The sequence below is a fragment of the Lycorma delicatula genome, chromosome 8, assembly GCF_047948215.1.
Source record: "Lycorma delicatula isolate Av1 chromosome 8, ASM4794821v1, whole genome shotgun sequence".
Lineage (NCBI taxonomy): Eukaryota > Metazoa > Arthropoda > Insecta > Hemiptera > Fulgoridae > Lycorma > Lycorma delicatula.
Window position 1 is genome coordinate 139,442,587 of NC_134462.1, and position 21,415 is coordinate 139,464,001.

Genomic DNA, 21,415 nt, shown 5'->3' on the forward strand with positions numbered 1-21,415 from the left:
TTCCAAACGTGGCCTGCCTACACAATTTTTTCCTTCTACCTGTCCTTCCAATATTAAAGCGACTATTCCAGGATGCCTTAGTAAGTGGCCTATAAGTCTGTCTCTTCTTTTAACTATATTTTTCCAAATGCTTCTTTCTTCATCTATTTGCCGCAATACCTCTTCATTTGTCACAATATCCACCCATCTGATTTTTAACATTCTCCTATAGCACTGCATTTCAAAAGCTTCTAATCTTTTCTTCTCAGATATTCTGATTGTAAAAGTTTCACTTCCATATAAAGCGACACTCCAAACATACACTTTCAAAAATCTTTTCCTGACATTTAAATTAATTTTTGATGTAAACAAATTTCTTATTATTTCTTACTGAAGGCTCGTTTAGCTTGTGCTATTCGGCATTTTATATCGCTCCTGCTTCGTCCATCTTTAGTAATTCTACTTCCCAAATAACAAAATTCTTCAACCTCCATAATCTTTTCTCCTCCTATTTTCACATTCAGTGGTCCATCTTTGTTATTTCTACTACATTTCATTACTTTTGTTTTGTTCTTGTTTATTTTCATGCGATAGTTCTTGCGTAGGACTTCATCTATGCCGTTCATTGTTTCTTCTAAATCCTTTTTACTCTCGGCTAGAATTACTATATCATCAGCAAATCGTAGCATCTTTATCTTTTCACCTTGTACTGTTACTCCGAATCTAAATTGTTCTTTAACATCATTAACTGTTAGTTCCATGTGAAGATTAAAAAGTAACGGAGACAGGGAACATCCTTGTCGGACTCCCTTTCTTATTTTGGCTTCTTTCTTATGTTCTTCAATTGTTACTGTTGCTGTTTGGTTCCTGTACATGTTAGCAATTGTTCTTCTATCTCTGTATTTGAATCCTAATTTTTTTTAAATGCTGAACATTTTATTCCAGTCTACGTTATCGAATGCCTTTTCTAGGTCTATAAACGCCAAGTATGTTGGTTTGTTTTTCTTTAATCTTCCTTCTACTATTAATCTGAGGCCTACAATTGCTTCCCTTGTCCCTATACTTTTCTTGAAACCAAATTGGTCTTCTCCTAACACTCCCTCCACTCTCCTCTCAATTCTTCTGTATAGAATTCTAGTTAAGATTTTTGATACATGACTAGTTAAACTAATTGTTCTGTATTCTTCACATTTATCTGCCCCTGCTTTCTTTGGTATATTACTATAACACTTTTTTTGAAGTCTGACGGAAATTCCCCTTTTTCATAAATATTACACACCAGTTTGTATAATCTATCAATCGCTTCCTCACCGGCACTGCGCAGTAATTCTACAGGTATTCCGTCTATTCCAGGAGCCTTTCTGCCATTTAAATCTTTTAATGCTCTCTTAAATTCAGATCGAGGTATTGTTTCTCCCATTTCATCCTCCTCAACTTCCTCTTCTTCGTTTGGAAGCACAAACCCTGCGCCTAATTCTACTTTTATTGAGCCAATTCCTGTAAATGTCTCTAAATTTGAGGCAAATTTAAACACATCATACCACCAAAAATGTTGTCCTAGTTCCCTTACTGAACTCAACATTAGTTCGTACCCCAGCTTAAATTAGGTTAAATTATGGACTCCGGTCTGATCTAATAGGGAGAGACGGACAGACCTCCTACTTCCACTCAGCTCCATCACAGAGTCCCGCATGACATTCACTTCTTCAACCATCGTTGAGATGCCGCTACACCTGAGGCTGCATTGGATCCATGCCCTTGGCAGTGCAGTCGCCATTCCACCGACAGCTTATACAATTCAATAATCACCACAAATCTAACTAACTGTGGCTCGCCACCAATACGCCTACCTTCGGCCAATCAACTGCCCAGGCGGTTCCTAGCCAACTGGGGTGCTACTCTAATAAATCCCTTCGGCCGTCCTGCACAGGACGTGGAAACTGAGGAAGCCAGTAACAATTGTCCAATCTCTGCGAGTCTTCCACTTGACTCGCAGCTCAAAGGAGTTTACTCTCCCAAATTACCGACCAGAACATCCCAATCCCGTAGGGGAAGACACCTGCCTAGTGACATTCTGGTCACACTCCCCCATCCAGAACAACATAGAATCTCAAAGTATACTAGGGAAGAGAGTGATACAAGTGCTCCACTATTTGGAACAGGCATTTTGGACAGCCTCAAAATAATAAACTTGGTACAAGAATTCAAGACACAATCCCCAAGAATCTCAAAACTCACCCTAAAACCATCTAATAAAATCTACACCATAATAGATGCCCACCCCTACTAATAATAAAAACAAATCTCCAAACACCATAACGAAACAGTAAAATTCTTGAACCTACTTGAACAGACTATAAATAACATCCCCAAAAATCACGTTACACAAGTAATTGGAAACTTCATTGCTCAACTAAGTAAGAAAAAAAATATACCACACCATCATTGGAAAATGGCTCACTCAAAAGCGAACAACTGAAAACAGACAGACTCATCAATCCGCAGAAACCACAACCTAATCTCGAAATCCACAGATTTAAAGAAGAAAACTCAAAACCTGGAAACACCTTCACTAAACTAAAGGAGAATGGCAACTAGATCATGTCTTCATGGACACGTGCCACCATAAAATCTACAACATTAAAGTCCTCCGAGGAGTAGATAAAGGCTCAGATGACTAAATAGTCCAAATTAAAATTAAATTCACTCCCCAAAGGAAGCAACAAAACTAAGCCCCTGAAACTAAAAGAAAACTAGACTCTATCTAATAAATCAGGAATGAAAATTACCAAAAAGTAATTGAAAAAATAACAATCACAAATAAACTCTGAGATCTAGTCAACAGCTCTTAAATTGCAGAAGAATTGGCCCCAATAAAGCATCAATGGTAGAACAGTAAATTTTAAAAAATGGTGCAGAAGAGACATCAAGCATGGCTACTACAACAATTCTAAAAATCAGAAAAATCCTTTCAAAATCTAGCAAAACAAAGAAAAGAAACCACCTAAGAAAAATAAAAAGTCAAAACTATAAAGACAAGCTGAAATAAAAGAATTCAACAAAACACAGTTGCGTAACTACCACAAAAACTTAAAAAAACAACTCCAAAAATACAAACCCCCAATCTTATTAATGAACAATGAAAACCATAAACTGGTCCATAACAATAAAGAGAACACAGAAATCCTAGCTTGTCAACATCTGGATCAAAGAACTACTAGAACACTAGAAGACAGCCCTCATAATCGAACTTTTACACAAAAAAGCAGATAAAACAGACCCTAACAACTACAGAGGAATCTCACTCCTAGACACAACATATAAAATTCATTCAAGAATCATCCTCAACAGGATCGGTTTACAATTTGAGAAACAACTAGGAGAATACCAGGGAAGTTTCAGACCCTGGAGGAGCTTTCCAGACCAGAGCATGAGTCTCAAGCTAATGGATTACAACAGAAAAAGAAGCAGAGACATGGTGATAACGTTTGTAGAGTTCAAGAATGCAGTACGATTGCATCTACAGAGAATACGTACTAAAAATTCTAAGACATCTAAACATAATAAAACTCTCACAAACACTAAGTCAAAAGTGAAATTCACAAGTGAACTCTCAGAACCATTTGAGATTAAAACAGGACTGTGCCAAGGTTATACTCTCACTGCTACTATTCAACTACGTCCTGGAAATGGTAATGAGGGAATGGCTCAAAAAATGCCCCCCCTCAAGAATAAAACTAAGCCAAATAAAAACAAACCTGCATCAACAAACATATCAGAAAGGTGGACAGTGCTGGACTGTGCCCAACAAAGTTGTGTACAGAGTTAGAACCCATCATTGATACCACGCATAAGACGAGAGTAGGGATTCTTTGGACACATCATGAGGATGCAAGATTTGAGACTTCTGAAACAGCTGGTGCAGTACAATCTTGACTTGAAAAACACCAAGACAGGATGCAGATGGATCAGAGAAATAAGAGAGGATCTAAAGGAATTTACCCTTACACCAGAAGACACCACAGAAAACACGAGATTAAATGAAAAAATCAAGGACAAAAACACTCGCTTCACACGCACAACACAAACATTTTTAACACCAGAAAGGGCATGGAGATCAGAATGTATGAAAAAGTACTGGGAGGACACCACAAGGTCTGAACAGTCTCAACGAGGAGACTTGAATAATGGACTGACTAATGATCCTATGTGGTCATAAAATATGGAAAAAAAAATTATATATATATATATATACAGAATTTATAACTGACTGAAGATGCAGAATACCGCAAAAAAACATATACTGGAAATTAATATGGTAAGTTTAGCTTACCGTATTACTGTACTAGAATATTATACTTCTGTAAGATATAATATTCCAGTATCAGAGAGCAGAATTTGCATATTCTGTTTATAATTCACAAATTTTTTTAAAACCGAAAAACTTTTGATAAATTGACAAATTATAAAATGAATTCGTTTTAATGTAATTATAGAATTCAATACAAACTGAAGATACAGGATCCTATGAAAATCAATTATCGGATATTAATATGGTAAGTTTAACTTATTACTGTGTTTTGGTAATTTATATTTCATACAATATTAAATTTTATTAACAAAGTGGTCAATATGTTACTGAATTATTTGACTTTTCAAAATATATATATAAAGAGATACCTATGTGTGTATGTATATATATATATATATATATATATATATATATATATATGTGTATATGTGTATATGTGTATGTGTATATATATATATATATATATATATATATATATATATATATATATATATATATAGAGAGAGAGAGAGAGAGAGAGAGAGAGAGCATAATTATTACAATTTATTTTTCTTATTTTTAAGAGATTTTGTGTGAAGAAAAATATTTTCATAAAACAGTACTTAAATGGCTATTTACTAAGATAAAAGAGATGCATTACCCCTGGTTTGGCAAAACTTCCTTTACATACTGGATAGTTTGTATCTGTAAAAAGAAAACAATTTGTAAAATTTATTAACATAAGTAAGAAGCAACTATTAACATTCTAAAAAAATACACTTCTTCATTTTATAAAAATAAGCCAAGACAGTATTTAGTCTTCTTGTTTGTGAATCACTCTTTCAAAAAATATTCAACTGTACACCATCCATTTTTCTCAGTCTGAGCTTCTCTTCCTATGGTCTGTAAGCACCCTAATCTTTTCTGAAGACAATTTCTAAGAAGGGTAAACCTCGACCAAGAGGCATACATACCTTTACTTTTCTTACCTTTATCAAATGCTTCTTCTCAATATTTTATCATTTCTCAATTTAACCATCCATTTTACTTTTCCATTCTCCTCTCATATCCATTTTAAAATTATCCAAATAGTACCTTCCTCCTTCCTTCTTTCTGAACATTCATACAGATCTATATGATCTACACATTCACAGATCTATACGATTCCACATCCTACACAAAGTGTTGGCAAACTCCTTCCTTGGTTCAACCCAGATCTTTGTTATAACAGCAGCTCTTTCACTCTTTAAAAAGAACTTTTCCTCATATAAATTCTACATCTCATTTTTTCCATAAAGCTTCCATACAAGTCTTCAAATTTCACAAGTAAATAAATAAATAAGCAACTGTTGTAGAGCCTTTCCCATTAAGAAATATAAAAGAGCTTTCTTTCTCACCAAATCCAAACTCTTTCCTCAGATAAAATATTATCCAGCATGAACAGCAGTTCCTTCTACGATTTACCAACACCACTTGATCAATATATTAAACTGTCTTATTCTTTTTCCACGCATTACAATTTCTCTTTCCTTTTTTTCTAATGATTTCCCTGTTCATTAGAAAAGATAACATAATATACCAATAAATTATCTTAATATCTACTTCAAGAGGAAATAAAGGATTAAGATAACCTTAATGCCTAAAATAACATGCATTAAATTAATACTCTGATTGTAAAAGAAAAAAGCAAGCCCTTTAATCAAGAATTATAGCAAGATGTTATAACCAAACATTTGGTAATGTATTACGAAAGAAAGAGAAATTGTCTTGAATCTTGCAGTGGGTTAATTTTCATACTGTCATTTCTCAATGAGTAGATTGTCCTACCCCCATATTTAACCAAGCAGTTATAGCAAGGTGCTTGCAGAGGGAAGTAGATGTACAGCTGTAAGTAGATGGGAAAATGCCTCACTAGAATAGCTGTACTGAACGTTCTTATCCTAATACAAATTTCTGATGTAACTAATGACAGTTATTGAGACAATAAAAAAATAACATAATAATAAAATTATTATTATACTCTTACCAGGCGTTGAGATATAAGAATCTTTCCATTTTACATTTATATACGAGATGAATATCAGTGCAAAAAAACAAATAAAGAATATTATAAGACCCATTGAAACTAAAGATGTGCTCCTCCACCATGGACTATCAAATGTCCAACGATCACTACGAGATCTGAAAAAAAATTAATAATTTCAAATCAATCATATATAAATTGTAACGTTAAACCTTGAAATTATAAAATATACCTACAATTGATAAAATTCTATATTACATTAATTAAACGCTAATAAAGTTTAACTTATTTTAATTATTTATTTTAATATACATTATTTACATTATTATTTAATCAAAAAAATTCAGTTCATTTGAAATGACTTTTATTAAAATAAAAATTTATATACCATTTTAATATAAAATATTAAATATATGAAATTATACAGCGATCAATATTTACAATAGCAATTTAAATATTATATTTTAATATATACAATGTTGCATTACAAACATTACACTAACTCGAAGAACTTAAAAACATATTTTATACTAAGAAACACCACGTTAATACAGCAATATTTTTGTGCCTACTTTACACCTGCTTCACTAATTACCATAACTGTATAGAGTTCTTTGCAACTGTGCAGATACATCTTATTTGTGAAATATTCTGAAAAATCAACTAAAAATAGGAAGGAAGTGTTCAGTATGGAGAAAAGGTTGGAGGATTACTTTTCAGACTGATGTGAGATTATTTCTGTTGATGATTACGGGATAGGAATTTCTACACTCTCTAAATTGAAGGAATTTAATAAAAATATTAAAGATTTCTTGTGTGCTAAAATTGTTTCTGAAGAAAGAATAATATTATTTTACAGTATATATATATATAAAATAAAAAATAAAAAATTCACCTGACTTGAGTCCCTGCGACTTTTTCCTGTTCCAACTTTAAAAAAGTACCTCAAAGGACATTTGGAATAGTAGAAAACATTAAAAAAAATGTAACCGACCATCTGAAGAATATTCCGGTTTCTGAGTTTGAACACTGCTATGAAGGGTCAGAAAACTGTTTGAAGCATTGCGTGGCTTCCCAAGGGACTATTTTGAAGGAGATAGAGTTCATGTATAATTGGATTGTAAATAAAAGTTTTTCTGAACCAGTCTCATTACTTTATTTACAGACCTCGTACGTGCGCTTAATTAAAAGAAATTTAATTTATTAATAAGTAGAAATTTGATTCCACATTTCAAAGAAATATGTGCAAGTGTATGACAGAAATAGGCTGGAATGGACTCTGTGAACTTGTACATTACAACACTAGTTTTAATATAAATATTAAGCATATATGAGATCAGCAGTAGGAATTTTAATGTGACTCGTGAATATTCTGTCTATTTTCAAGGTTAGTAACTTTTAAAATAAGATTAACAAACGCGATTTGTAAATTTCACAAAATACAATGAAGATAATGATTATGAATTTTATAAAATATTTCTATCTTCAATAGTATTTTGTCTACGTATTAAGCAAATTAAATTTTTAATTTCAATTTTACTAAAATAATTCTATTATGAAGATAACTAACAATGAATTACAATTGAAAACCTCCCAGCATTATCTATAAGATAAGATTAAATTTGTTGCAAAAGTCCATTACTAAATGATTAACAATTCATGTTACTAATAGATAAATTATATTATTTAAAAATATTTATGCACCGCTAATTTATTATCAACAATTAACTTTCAAAAGTTATTAAGGTAAATCTTCTTTCCTCATTTTAGAACCGGTAGTCCAGAAGCTTCGCATTCTTACCTCTCTGTTTATCATTTTTTCCTTTGGCTTGCATTCCATTCCTCATACGTCCAAATTATTCCTTTTTTTACGGTTAAATAAGTAAATTTAAATAAAAATACTGATTTTGTAATACTCAATTTTTAAAAAAAACCAAAATAAAAGCAAGAATTTCAATCCAACATGTATTTATTTTTATGCATGTTAAATCCTTATTCTTAAATCAAATAGACCAGTAATTTTTCTTTTTCAATGTCAGTCACATAAAAAAGGAATATTTGATGTTGTGATCACAAAATAATAATGTTTATTTAAATGTGCACCGGTCTACCGAGTAATTACTATATTCAGTAATCGATCGCATTATATTTTAAACGATCTAAAGGTATATTTGATTTTACATTAACTGTTACGACTCTTTTTACTGTTAATACTTAAATCTCTAGAAATGTACTGTGATGAAGTTTTAATAAAATTGTCAATTCTAAGCGGACAATTTATACACTATAACTAATTATTCCGATCAAGTGGTTTTATACAATGCAATTATGTATATGATAAAGGACAGAAAGTTTTTTATTTTTACATATAATACAATAATAGTAATGTGATGGCAGTGGTAATAGTGTTGTTGAAAATATACAAAAGACAAAAACAATTATTTAACTGACATCTTTATACTTCCAATTCTATTTAATGAATGTTTGCATGGTCACATTATTTTACACCGGATATAAGAAAAACATTCTGAATTTTGTATTATGATAAGGGAATATTATATAGGTTTGTTTTTCAAGTAAAGATGTAGTACATTTGTACATTTTCTTGACTGGAATTTGTATTGTTTGCAACTTCAAAATAATTGTTCATAGAGCAGCACTGCTCATTTCGATATTCCAAGCTATCGAAGAAGAAAAAATACTTAAAGGTTTTCTACAGTACTGAAGATATAAGAAAAAGTACAAAAAAAAAGAAAAACTATATGCACGTGCACAGGTAGATACATTCTAGTTCTTATTCAGCGACTACCTGAATTCAATTCTGCAAATTAAATTCTTAAGATTAACATCCAAATGCAAAAAAAATGTGATACGCTTAATTCTAATTAACTCATTTTTGATCTGGCTAGCTTAAAATATTTCATAAATAATACAGACCTACTACTATATTGTGACTGGGGCACTGAAGTGCGTAATGGTTCTTCATCATCACTTTCCTTGACATTTGACAAACCTAACGATGTATTTGTAAAAGAGCAACCTGCAACATGTTAAAACAAATATTACAAATAGATATTAAACAACAGTTTTAAATAAATAATAAAAAAAAAATTTAAATCCTACAAAATAACTGTATTCACAGGGAATGAAAGGGAAACAATCAGACATCAGGTACACGAAGGAAGTAAAGCTCACTACAATCTAATGTTAAGAGTTCAGTGCCACTTAAATCATATAATTCTTGAGCAATAAATCAACTTATTGTTCATGAAAAAAAAAATTAGGTAAGTACTGCGGTATTTTTTTTTATAAAAAATTTTCAAATTAAGTGAAAAATGGGTTCATGTAAAAAAATGTCTAATACAACTAAGCAATTAAAACTGTTACATTTTTTAATGATTTTCTTTTCATAATACTAATAAATGTAAATTAATATTTCTCTAATAATGTGATAAAATTAAAAAAAAAAAAAAAAACTAAAAATTAGTAAATACAATTATCTTAAGAACTTAAAAAAATCTGATCTTCATTTTTCCCTACTTTCACATTCAAAACAAAAATAACTTCATTTATAATACAAATAAAAATAAAGCCTTCCGTGGTATGAAATTAATTATGAAAAAAGTAAAATCATAATGATATTGTAATCACCTTTTTTATCAAGGTCTACTAATGATGTCACTAATCTTGAAAACAATTCAATAATAAATCTCAAATAATAGAAATCAACAGCAAACAATTTTACTTAATGTTATCTGTACAGATAAAATAAATTATTATTAAAAACCATTTAAAAAACGATTTTCTATACAGGTACTATTAAATTATTACTAAAAAAAAACCACTGATAAAACCAAAAAAGATTAGTGCTTGTCAAATAACTGCATTTAAATAAACAAGGCTATAATTTTTAAATACCATGCATCATTTAAAATGGCTGAAAATATCAATATTTTTTTTTTCAAATAGTCCAAAAGCCCATTTGCTATCTATAAAATGATTGTAATCATGTAATAATAAATTTCTGTAAATGTTTGGTAAGGAAGGTTGAATCGTCATCATGGTAAAAATAAAATATTAACAAAAATCATTTAAATGCAATTCTCTATCGCTGTTAAAAATAATCAATATTATTCACACGACAAGATACAATTTTCATCCTAATATCATTTATTAACGTAAATTATTATTATTATTTTTACATAATTCCTCCCAATCAGCTGCAAGTTAATGTTCATGTACTATTTATACGGTTATTAATTCTATTTACGCATCTTGAACTTTATGTGGACATATTTGTATTTAAGAGAAAAAAGTTTATTTCAAAAATAATTTTTTTCAAATATGTTAATAACCAACTGGTTTTTTTTATCCTTCAATGTGTGTGTTTTTAAATAACTGAAACCACTTACAATGCAGGCAAGTCATTTTATTTAATTGATTTGACAGTTAAAATATTCCTATTAAGTAATTATTTCTAAAATAAGATAAGCATTTTATCATTTTCAGATGTTGAAGGATCTTCTGTTCTAATCGCAGAATAACTAACATAATTATAACAAAAAAAAAACCTGGCTTAACAGTGCGTTTAGTGGAGTGTACATTCAACTGTATTTATTCAGCTGAATGTTATATCAATAATAGTTTTTTCATGTAAGATTACCAATACTCTTTTTATAACACCTAGATCCAGTATAATAAAAAAATCTCTTATAGTGATACTGAAAATGGAGAAGCGTTGAATAAAAACAGACATAGAAATTCAAGACCTTGCAATATGGCAATGAATTTTTTCAATCGAAATGAAGAACTACATTAAATTTATCAACGACCAAAAGTAGTTACGACTGGATAATTTTACAAAATAATGAGATAAAATTAGAACAGATTTCTTTCCGATAAATTATAGATGATGGCAACTGTTAAATTTCATTACATATCATAAACATCTATAAATAATTGGAACAAGGAATTTATTTTTAAATTTCCACTAAAGTATAACTAAGATTGAACAAAATCTATTCGGAGTATATCCAAACTGTAAGATGTGAAAAAAAATCCTTAATACTTATAGAAACTCTTTTTTCTTTTAAAGTACAATGATTTTAACTTACGTTGCTTTTCCCAAATTGAAACAATTCTGGAAGTATTGTTTTGAAATGGCCTTCAGTTATGCAGTTTTTTTGTTATATCTTTTGGCTCTGAAATTGCAATCTTTGAAATTTAGAGACAAACATTGGAAATCATTAGATTAATTAAAGTTGTGGACTTGATGCAAGGAATGTGTATTACGATTGTTGTGATGTAATTTCCAGTAACATAATTTATATGGAATAGATATTTAGCTGTAAACATCTTCGCTAATAGAATATGATCGGAAGCATATTCATATCTACAACCTCACACAGAATAAAAAAATATAAAAACAAAAAATCAGTTTAAAAAGGTTAACTTTCTTTTATTTGCATAATCCAACTAACATTACTGCTTGATCTTACGCCTCATTTTAGGTTTGCAATACTTGTTTTTGGGAAAATTTAACAGAATAGCATTGTAAAACACAAGCATCTTATATCATAAACAAAATATGACAAAAAATATTCAAGATTATACACAAAGACAACAGGCCAGCAATCAACTTCACTGACGGTACAATAAATCGTGGATCTAAGCCAAAGTTAAACAAATCATTAAACTATACTAACTTTCAACCACAGCTGGTTCCAAAAAAAGGAATGACATAGTTCTTGAACATATCCCATTCATCAAGACATCATGTCTTATACGTAAAAATTTACTTCATTTAGTACTAGCAGAAATTGTAATGAATAAAAAAAAACTGTGGGAGAAGCTTAACATATATGAAATACAAAGTTAAAGACTACTACGATGAGGTAAATTTACTAAGATAAAAAATGTAATAACACATCAGAAAAGAATGGTTATGGGCAATAATCTTGTAAAGTAGCGTGCAATTCATAAAGGGTCAAATTAATAACCTGAGGTCATAGTCAGGTAAAATCAAAAGTTCTACTTTAAATGAAATCTAAATCTATTAATCTGAATTTACAATAAACTAATACATCCCAAAAAATAATTTCCTATCGCATATTCCTAATCACTAACCCAGTTATTTTATAGATTTTAAAAATCAAATAATCAGGTTTCTAAACAACATGAATCTAATAAACTTATAAAAATAAATACAATAAACAAAAATAATAAAAAATAATCAGAAATAAACATTAATAAGTTTTTATTTAAAAAAAAAGACATTTTTTTACTATAACTGCCAAAGTTAAAGGGTAGTTAAAGGGAAGTCAAGGGTAATTTAACAGTATATTTCCACAAAGAAATAAGAAAAACAAGCATGTCAACATATAAATTGTTTTTAATAAGAACAATGAATATATTTACTACTACAATAAAATGTAATAAGATATAATCAAAAATTTATTCCATAATTTCATACAATAAAACTGTATAAATATTTCTACTGTTATAAAAATATTTCTAATTAATGATTTATATAGATGCTTTTATTAATGGCGTTGAAAGTTTTTAATATCTTTTTTTAAATTCTGCTCTAATTCAGTTTTCTGAAGTCGAACAACAGCTAATTGCTCCAAAAGTACGAGCCTCTCGAGCTCAGAAAGAGTAAGATTTTTTGTTTCTTCTGATTCTAAACACTCATTTTCCTGAACTGGAAGACAAATATCTACTTTTGGTTTAGAAATTACATCATCGCCTGATGAATTCACTACTTTCATAAATTTTCTTTTTAATCTTTTATTTTTTGGGCCATCCTCACCTGTAGCCCCACAGTCACCTAAAAAATTATCAGTAAGGTTAGTTTAAGTAAAATAAACAAGTAACAATTAAAAGCCGGACATTACACAAAATTGAGTCTGACATTAAAATTAAGAAATATTGTAAAATTATAACAGATGGTTAAGATATCATATACTTTAATAGTATCATCTACTAATACAATACATATTTTAATTTTTAAGTACAAATAAAGAAAAGCAGAAGCAAAAAGCAATTGTGAGATACCATGATTAATTTTAACAGGATTGCAATTCAAGATTGCCCACAACTTGTACAATAACATTTCCCCAACTATCTTTTATATACAGTCCTATACTCATTTATTTAACAGAAATTATAATTTTAAAACATTTTACAATAATCATTATAACAATAATGATATTATACAATCATCTTAAAACAATATAAAAGTGATTATTTGAAGAATGTGATCGACCCCCTATTCACATTCTGCTAACACTCACGTATTATATCATCTGCTACTATGGAAGAGAACATTTAACATTTTATCGCAACAGCTGGCAAAAGAAATTTTACATTCATAACATTTCGTGTTAACATCAGTAGAGAATATTGTTTTAATGATAATAAATTCTGATGGCTTAATATAGAAAATTTTTTTCCTGTCTTCAATAGAAATAAGTAGCATTTCTCAACCTGATGAATAATTAATTAATTGTATTCTGTATGCTTACTATTTAGTTTCACGCATAACACATAACAATGATACTTATGAAAACAAATATTATTTATTCTTTGTTTGTCCCCTTTAAAATGAAAAAGTTAAGACCATGATTTCAAATGTAATGTACATTTATAAAAAGATGTATATAATCTTTTAATTTTAAATGTGGTAATATGAAATAAATGCTCATATTTAGCATTGTGTTTCACATTGTAAATACAGTGTGAAATCAGATAAATCCTTATTAGCCAACATATCGCAAACATTAAATTATTTTTTTTTTTTTATAATTTTATCAGGAAAATGTTGAAGTACGAATCAATCTGAAATTTGTTAATAATCACAACTAATTGCTTCAGAGCAGAATTGATCATTCCTTTTTTTAGTATATGTGACAATGTACTCTACTTCAGATGGCTTCAATTTATAAAATTTCTATGAATTCTGAAGTAGAAAAACAAAAGAAAAGATTCCAAGCATTTTTAGCTAACATTTTCTTAACTACTGTTATATAAAAATTACCAAATGAGCCAGCTCAACAATTCAAAAAGGATTGATTAATGAAATGTTAGTATTTCTTCATTAACTCCAATATTCAAATTAGAATATGTTTACTGGCCTGCACATCTGTGGTTCAGGGTGAATCATCATCCTTGATTCACGTGGCCTGCGCAATGCTGACAAGAGAAATGATGAATTTAAATTCTAGGAAAATGGAATGTAATAATTCATTATTAACAACTTTTAACAAGAATTAACAATTATTATTTTTCTACATCGTATAAAAATGCTTTAATCTTGGTTTCAACTCCTGAAAAGAGTACAGCATTTTTCATGTCACATCAAACATATATGCAGCAAATCTAAGATCATAATAAAAAAAAGAAATTTACCAAATACAAATCCTTATTTTATATGACTAAGTCACGTTTTTTTTTATTAACATATAAAATACAGCAAAATACAATACAACTGCAATAAAATATAAAACAGGTATGTATACATTTTAGTAAGTAGTCAAAAATTCTGTTACTTAGCCCAAAATGAACTATAGTAAACAGATCACACCTTTTCCTATTCTGAATTCTGTACCCATTTTATTATATTATCCCAGATCTAAGCCATAAAATCAAAGAAACTAAAAATAAATTCTTGATAATATTACTTTCTATCATCTTAAATGTTTTCATCTATATTTAATTTTTGTTTTCTGAATTTAAAATTAATTCATCATTAATTAATAATTTAAATCTGCTTATGTCTCACTATTTCTTTTAGAAATAGCTCTCTTTTCTTTGAAAAAAAAAACTTCTGAAGGATGCTTTATCTTTTGCCATTGAAACATTAATTTTGACATAGACTTGGTATCTTGCGCTACTTCAACAAATTTTATTTCACCATTTCAATGAACCCCATCCACTTTTTGACATTTTGGGTGTGTATCCAGGTATCTGTATCTGTGAAATCATACCATCGGTTAACCTTAAATTGACAAAAACCTTCCTGTTCTGATAATATGGAGTTATATTTCTTATATAAATCATAATTCAATGTTATAGGTATAACAATGTATAAAATATGAATAGGTATAACATTAAATTATTAATGGAACCTTCCATAACATTAAAAATCATGTTACAGAAGGTTGGCATAACATGATTTTTAATTTCCTTTAAGTCACAGATACCTTGTCAGCATCTCACCTAACACGATATTAACATAACTTAACAATCACTTTACTTAATCCTATTTTAATGTAAACATTATCTTAGATAACTATTTTTTAATTACAAATACATGTTTTCAATTTTATTTTACATTTTCAGTACACTGCACTAAAGTGATTTCGAATTATTACCTGAAAACCTGTATTTTCTTGCTTTCAGTGTTATTTAGTTTTGCTTTGCATTGGTCTCCCAGCATTTAATATTTAAGGTTAATTAAACAAGGTTAGCAATTGAAGCAAACATTAGGTTATTTGATATCATGTCAGATGGGATGCTAACTGACAAGTACAGTCGTGAAAAACGATTTAGCACTTTTACTAAAAAGCACAACTTTTCACAAAAAAACAACCCCAAACAACCACTATTGGGGGTATAAACATAGCTGCATGGTTTTTACTTTTGAAGTTGTGTGTTTCATCAATTTCCACTATTTTATATTAACTACTTATTTTTCCTTCATTGACACCAGTGTCTTCAACAGATATTTTTTAATTAGCAATTGCAATTTGTGACAGCATATGATGTTAGATTAAGTTATTGACTGTAGCATTTAAAAGACAAGAGACTTTATGTCCATATGTAATGAAGTGTGAATTTCACATCCACTTACACATACATAAACCAATTTTGACTGGTATGCACCATTTTTACAAAATCACATCAGTATAGTAGAGACTCATTAAGTTACCTTCTTGACAGATACATTTTGATGGATAAATTTATTGACCTTGCACCAACAGATTCAGTTTGAAGCAAATCTCAAACTTTCATGACACTAAAGAAGACCTAATTGTGAAAAGCAATAATGAATACGTCAGTAGCTTTCTTCAAATATTTTATCGATATCAGATAATACCAGATAATAATTAAAAAATTACATTATCTTAATGTTAATTATATTAATGATAACAACAGTCAATAATCCTATATAAAGGATTGAACTGCGTGGCGCCAATTACCCTCTTATTTATTATTCGAGGCAGAACCACAAATAACACAATTAACAAATAATTCCAGATCCCTACAATCGTTTTGAAGCTAGGAGGAAAGCCCCAAATGAGAAAGAATAATTACATTAGTAACTTGAACCTTTAATAGAAGAAAAACTCATTTTGTATGGTATCAACAATAACATCAACTCCAGAGAATTTATTTATTAAAGAAGTATAATGGACTTAACAAAGAATGAAACAAGTGTGTATTTTTAATAAAGCTGTAAAACATAATTAATTTAGTCTATTCCTTTGAGAAATAGATAATTTTAATGATAAGTTATTATACTTCCACGTACTACTAGGTTAAACAATAAACTACTATAACTTAACCAATAGTTTATATATATATTAACTATTCTATTAAGGTATCTTAATAAAATTCATCTATCACTTTAAAAATCACTTTGGTACACAAAAAATTTAAAATAAGTTTTTACATCAAAAAATACTTTCATAAGCTAAATGGACAATGCCACTGCTCACTATATTTCCGTAGCAAATGCATTATTTGAAAACCACTCAAAAATGCATTATTTACAAGTTATAAACTTAAAAGAGTTAAGGGAACCACTGAATATTTTCAGTCTGGATGTCTAACACGATTCTTTAACTTTATTATCAAAAGACTGGGCAACAAGGAATGATCCACTATAAAACAATTGTTAACAAGTCTTAAAATGTTCAAGATATTTCAGATAAAATAAACTGTAATGTCACTTTTCTTTGCAATTTAGGTTTATTGATTTAACTGGTAAAATAAAGATGACAGATTTTTCCTAAAACTAATGAAAGTAATCTTGTTTAACCTCATAATTATTTACAATTATCAGATTATCCCCAATTCCGCTTAATCAGGGTTAAAATCATTTAATCCTGTTGGTACTTGTTTGTTATCACACCACCACTCTTTCATGCAACTTCTTCAGATTTCATGAAAAAATGAATAATGTTTATTTAGGTGGAAAAAGTACATACTTTTAATGAAAAATAAAAATTAAAAAACAGCAATTGGTATATGTTTATAAGTATATAATATACATATTTGTTCATTAGATGAGGTTAGCGAGCGTAGGTTATATTGATATACATTCAATTCATCAGTCAACATAATCTATGGTTGCTAACAAACATAATACAAACATAATACATGGTAATATGTTGTTTTTTTTACAAAGAAGTTGCAGCAAAAACAGTGGCGATGCGATAACAGACAAGTACCATCCTATCTTTCACTTTAATGTGAACAAAACTGTGATCAGATACAAGTACCTGGTGATTAATCAATATATGAGCACTACTCAGAAATTATTCATAAAACCTATAAAACTTGGGAACATTTTTGCACTAATACAACCTTCAATTTTTATACTTTTGTTCCTAAAGGATATTTGAAAATAAATTTTTAGCTTTAACTTAACCAGTGCACATAAAAAATGATTGCATAAAGTAATTGTGCAATTTAAGTTGATTTACATAACAAAATGTCTTTGAGAGAGCCTATCACAAAAATAACTCTATTAATAATGCCCCTTTAAAACATTTAATAGTGCTAAAACCTATTCCCAGCAGTAATATAACAATATGGGTATATTACTTGATCAACTTTTCAAAAATTCAGTCGATGTACAAGGTGAAGATGGTTTATTAGAACAGTAACTGGCTTCTTGCTGCCAACATCCTGTAACAGCGTAATATTCCCTCCAATGTACTACTGGCAGTACCAATACTATAACAAGCAAGCCTAGTGAACCACTACAAAACTACTTTCTAAAGTTTAATAAATAAAATATCATTTTTGGAACATTATGTTACACCTATAGCCTTAAAAGGTTAACGTGATTATGTACCCTTAAAGTTTAGTAATAATCATTGTTATACAGAGGTGTAAAAATAAATAATTTCTTCTCTAACAAAAATTTCAAAATAAATAGTAGATAACCTTAACAAAATTAAACAATCAAAAGGGCAAATAAACTGGCCTACAGCCTATTTTGTTACAATATAATCTTAAATCAATGAAATAATAAATTTGCGATTAGCAAGGTACTAATTTTACAATTATTTTAAACCTACCTTTCATACATTGATGCAAGTAAAACATAGATTCATGATATGATTTCACACACGTTACAACATATTTAGTAAACTACAAAAAAATGACAACTCACAACCATATGCAGATTAATCCATTTTGTAGTTCTACTCATTAAATCCAATTGCTATCGTGAAAACAAAAACACTTAAAAAATTAACCTTTAAAGCACTTCACCTTACAACATAAAATGTATGAACTTACCAATTCTGTTAGTAAATGAAGGTTGCAGCCCGGTTCTGCAGAAACGACGACTTGCATCGGAATAAGAATTTTCAAAACCATCATTCCCTATAACTGATCCACCAATGTCTTCGCCTACAGTAGACTTAGTACTTAAAAATCTGTTTTTAAAACTGTCAGCAGGAATATAGCTCGTTGATAAACCAGAAGACAATTCTAATGATCGAGCAGGACCGTCATCGCTCCTAGATCTATTTTGATTTACAAAATTGGAGAGCTTACTGTTTAATGCTTCTTCATTAACGTCTGTGTCAGAACCGGTATCGTCCGAATTCAAGATATTTCTAACATCTGAACGATAACTTCGACGACCAGTAAGGCTAGTAAATAAAGAACCCGTACTTGCTTTACTTTTAAAATAACTGTCTGCGAACGAAGATGGAGAAAATTTGTCCTTTTCTGGGCTTGAAGTGGCAAGTCCGTTGCTGGAAGTATTCGAGAGAGTAGAAACATTTGTAACAGTTTCATTCTCGTGTTGCGAACTACCAGATGTGCGACCTGAGGATCTTCGCCTAGTGGATTTTACTGGCGGTGTTTTCTTCGGTGGAGGCATGCTCCTTCTCTTGGATGTTTCAAGCTTGGCATCATCCTCACTCTCATCCCCCGAGCTAAAACGAGATAAATTTTTACGCGTTCTGCCATCCTCGTCTGATTTTGTAAGTTCCAGCAAATTCTTCAGCTTTTTAAGTAACACTTTCCTTGTAGTACTGGTTATAGGTCCAACGGGATAACCAAGCCTACTTAACTCCGTTCTAAGTTCACCATCCGTCAGCCTATCTAACGACGCCATTTTCACGGAGCACTACATAGGTACGAGCAGTCGTACAAATATAAATTTTGTTTTCAAGCAGGCTGCCGCAAAGAAGATAAAAATTTACGAATAACGGAAAATGTAAGTATTAAAAACAATATATAACTACACAGAATAAACTGTTGAAATAAAAGTAACATTAATTTTAACAAACTTTTAAATACTATCTTCTAAGACTAAATAATACTACTATCTTTTAAAAAAACAATGTTCTAAAAAATTATATTATATTATATTAATATTATATTTTTACAAATATTTACAGTAATATAATTATTATTTACAATATATACATTTTTACAAGTAAGAAACATTTGAATAAATTGTGTTTGCAGTTTTCATATACAAAACTATGAGGGAATACTGTTTTTTTGTTTTATGAGGGAATATTTATATATGTAAATTATTACGTTATTACTTTTGTTAATATTTAATTTGAGTTAATTATAAATGGAATTTATTTTGACTCGACTGGATAGTTTATACAACTTGAAAGTCAGGCCCAGGACTGACAACGCGGTAGCTTTTGTTAATGTTACCATTGGGTTTTTTATGAAGTTAATGCTTGTAGTTAACTGCATGCCTTGGCATTCATTGTTACCGATCAGTGAAGATGGTAGTTTGATAAAACATGAATGCCAAATAATTCACACGCACCCTAAAATGAATTTTTTACTATACGAGGCAGAACCTTCAAACGAGACGACTCCAGTCAAAAATATCATGATACAGTACGAATTCATATAATACTATTAATTTTTCATTTAAATTTTGAACAAAAGACGATATCGTAGGAAAAGCTCATAATGTATGGCTGGTTCTGTGGAAACCGAATAAAGAAATAAACTTAGAACTTGTAAAATTAGATTTTATGTAATCAATTACTATGTATAATATTATTAGGTTTAATGGATGAGTCTTTCATGGAACAGAAGGGTACTCAAGTCTTCAGTTAATAAAAGGAATATTATATAAGATAATTATATGTTATACTTGAGGAATGGCTGGTGTAATACAACATAAAATGAAATGAAACTAATTCAGCATTTGTGTGTAAATATCAAAATAAAACCTTTGTCAGATCATTTTAAAATTAATGAATAAAAAAGAATTTATGGTTCATTTGAATACATGAAAATTATAGTTATATGAAACCATAGTTACACAACTGTATGAGACACATGCATTTATACAACTGTCGGATTTAATTATTAAATTAAATCTGTTAAGAATAATACCATCAGTCAAACAGGTATTAATAAAACATTTGAAATTTAAAAAACCACATTAATACTGGTGCTGTAAGAAAAAATTTTCATAAAGCCTTATAGGTTGACGTATTATGCTGTGCAAATCAAAAATAGTTTTTGTCTGGTTTGATTTACGAAGTTGTTTTTTTGTCTAAATTGAAAGATGTGTATACCCTAGTGCTCATGTTCTTCCTCAAATTAAACTGGTCTTCATCTGAATTCTATTCAGTTGTAAATTATGCCACTGAGAGTTTTCAATAAATAAAATCTTACTGATATGCAATAGTTCTCTTACTGGTCTTCTATTTTGTGTTTGATGGTAGTAACTATATATTTTTTTTTAAATCTGAGTACTACTCTCATACAGTAGTCTACTCAGTTCTGCTTCTTAACACAATGACTGATGACATCTCTACTTTCTTATTCCTATTAAGTCTTTTAAACAACTGTTATACTAAAAACATCATCTGATCTTAGAAACTCAAAGC

The 21,415-nt window shown here is 29.4% G+C and overlaps 1 protein-coding gene across 1 annotated transcript in view; it reads right to left on the reverse strand.

Moving 5' to 3' along the window:
• Positions 1-19,688, reverse strand: part of LOC142329594 (inner nuclear membrane protein Man1-like) — a 51,196-nt gene extending 31,508 nt beyond the window's left edge. Inside the window, exons 1-4 of the mRNA XM_075374304.1 lie at positions 18,828-19,688; positions 9,231-9,333; positions 6,297-6,451; positions 4,932-4,975 (exon numbers count right to left, since the gene is read on the reverse strand). Coding sequence (XP_075230419.1) covers positions 4,932-4,975; positions 6,297-6,451; positions 9,231-9,333; positions 18,828-19,656 — 1,131 coding nt within the window. The 5' untranslated portion in view covers positions 19,657-19,688. The remainder of the gene's footprint in view (positions 1-4,931; positions 4,976-6,296; positions 6,452-9,230; positions 9,334-18,827) is intronic.
• Positions 19,689-21,415: the final 1,727 nt, after the last annotated feature.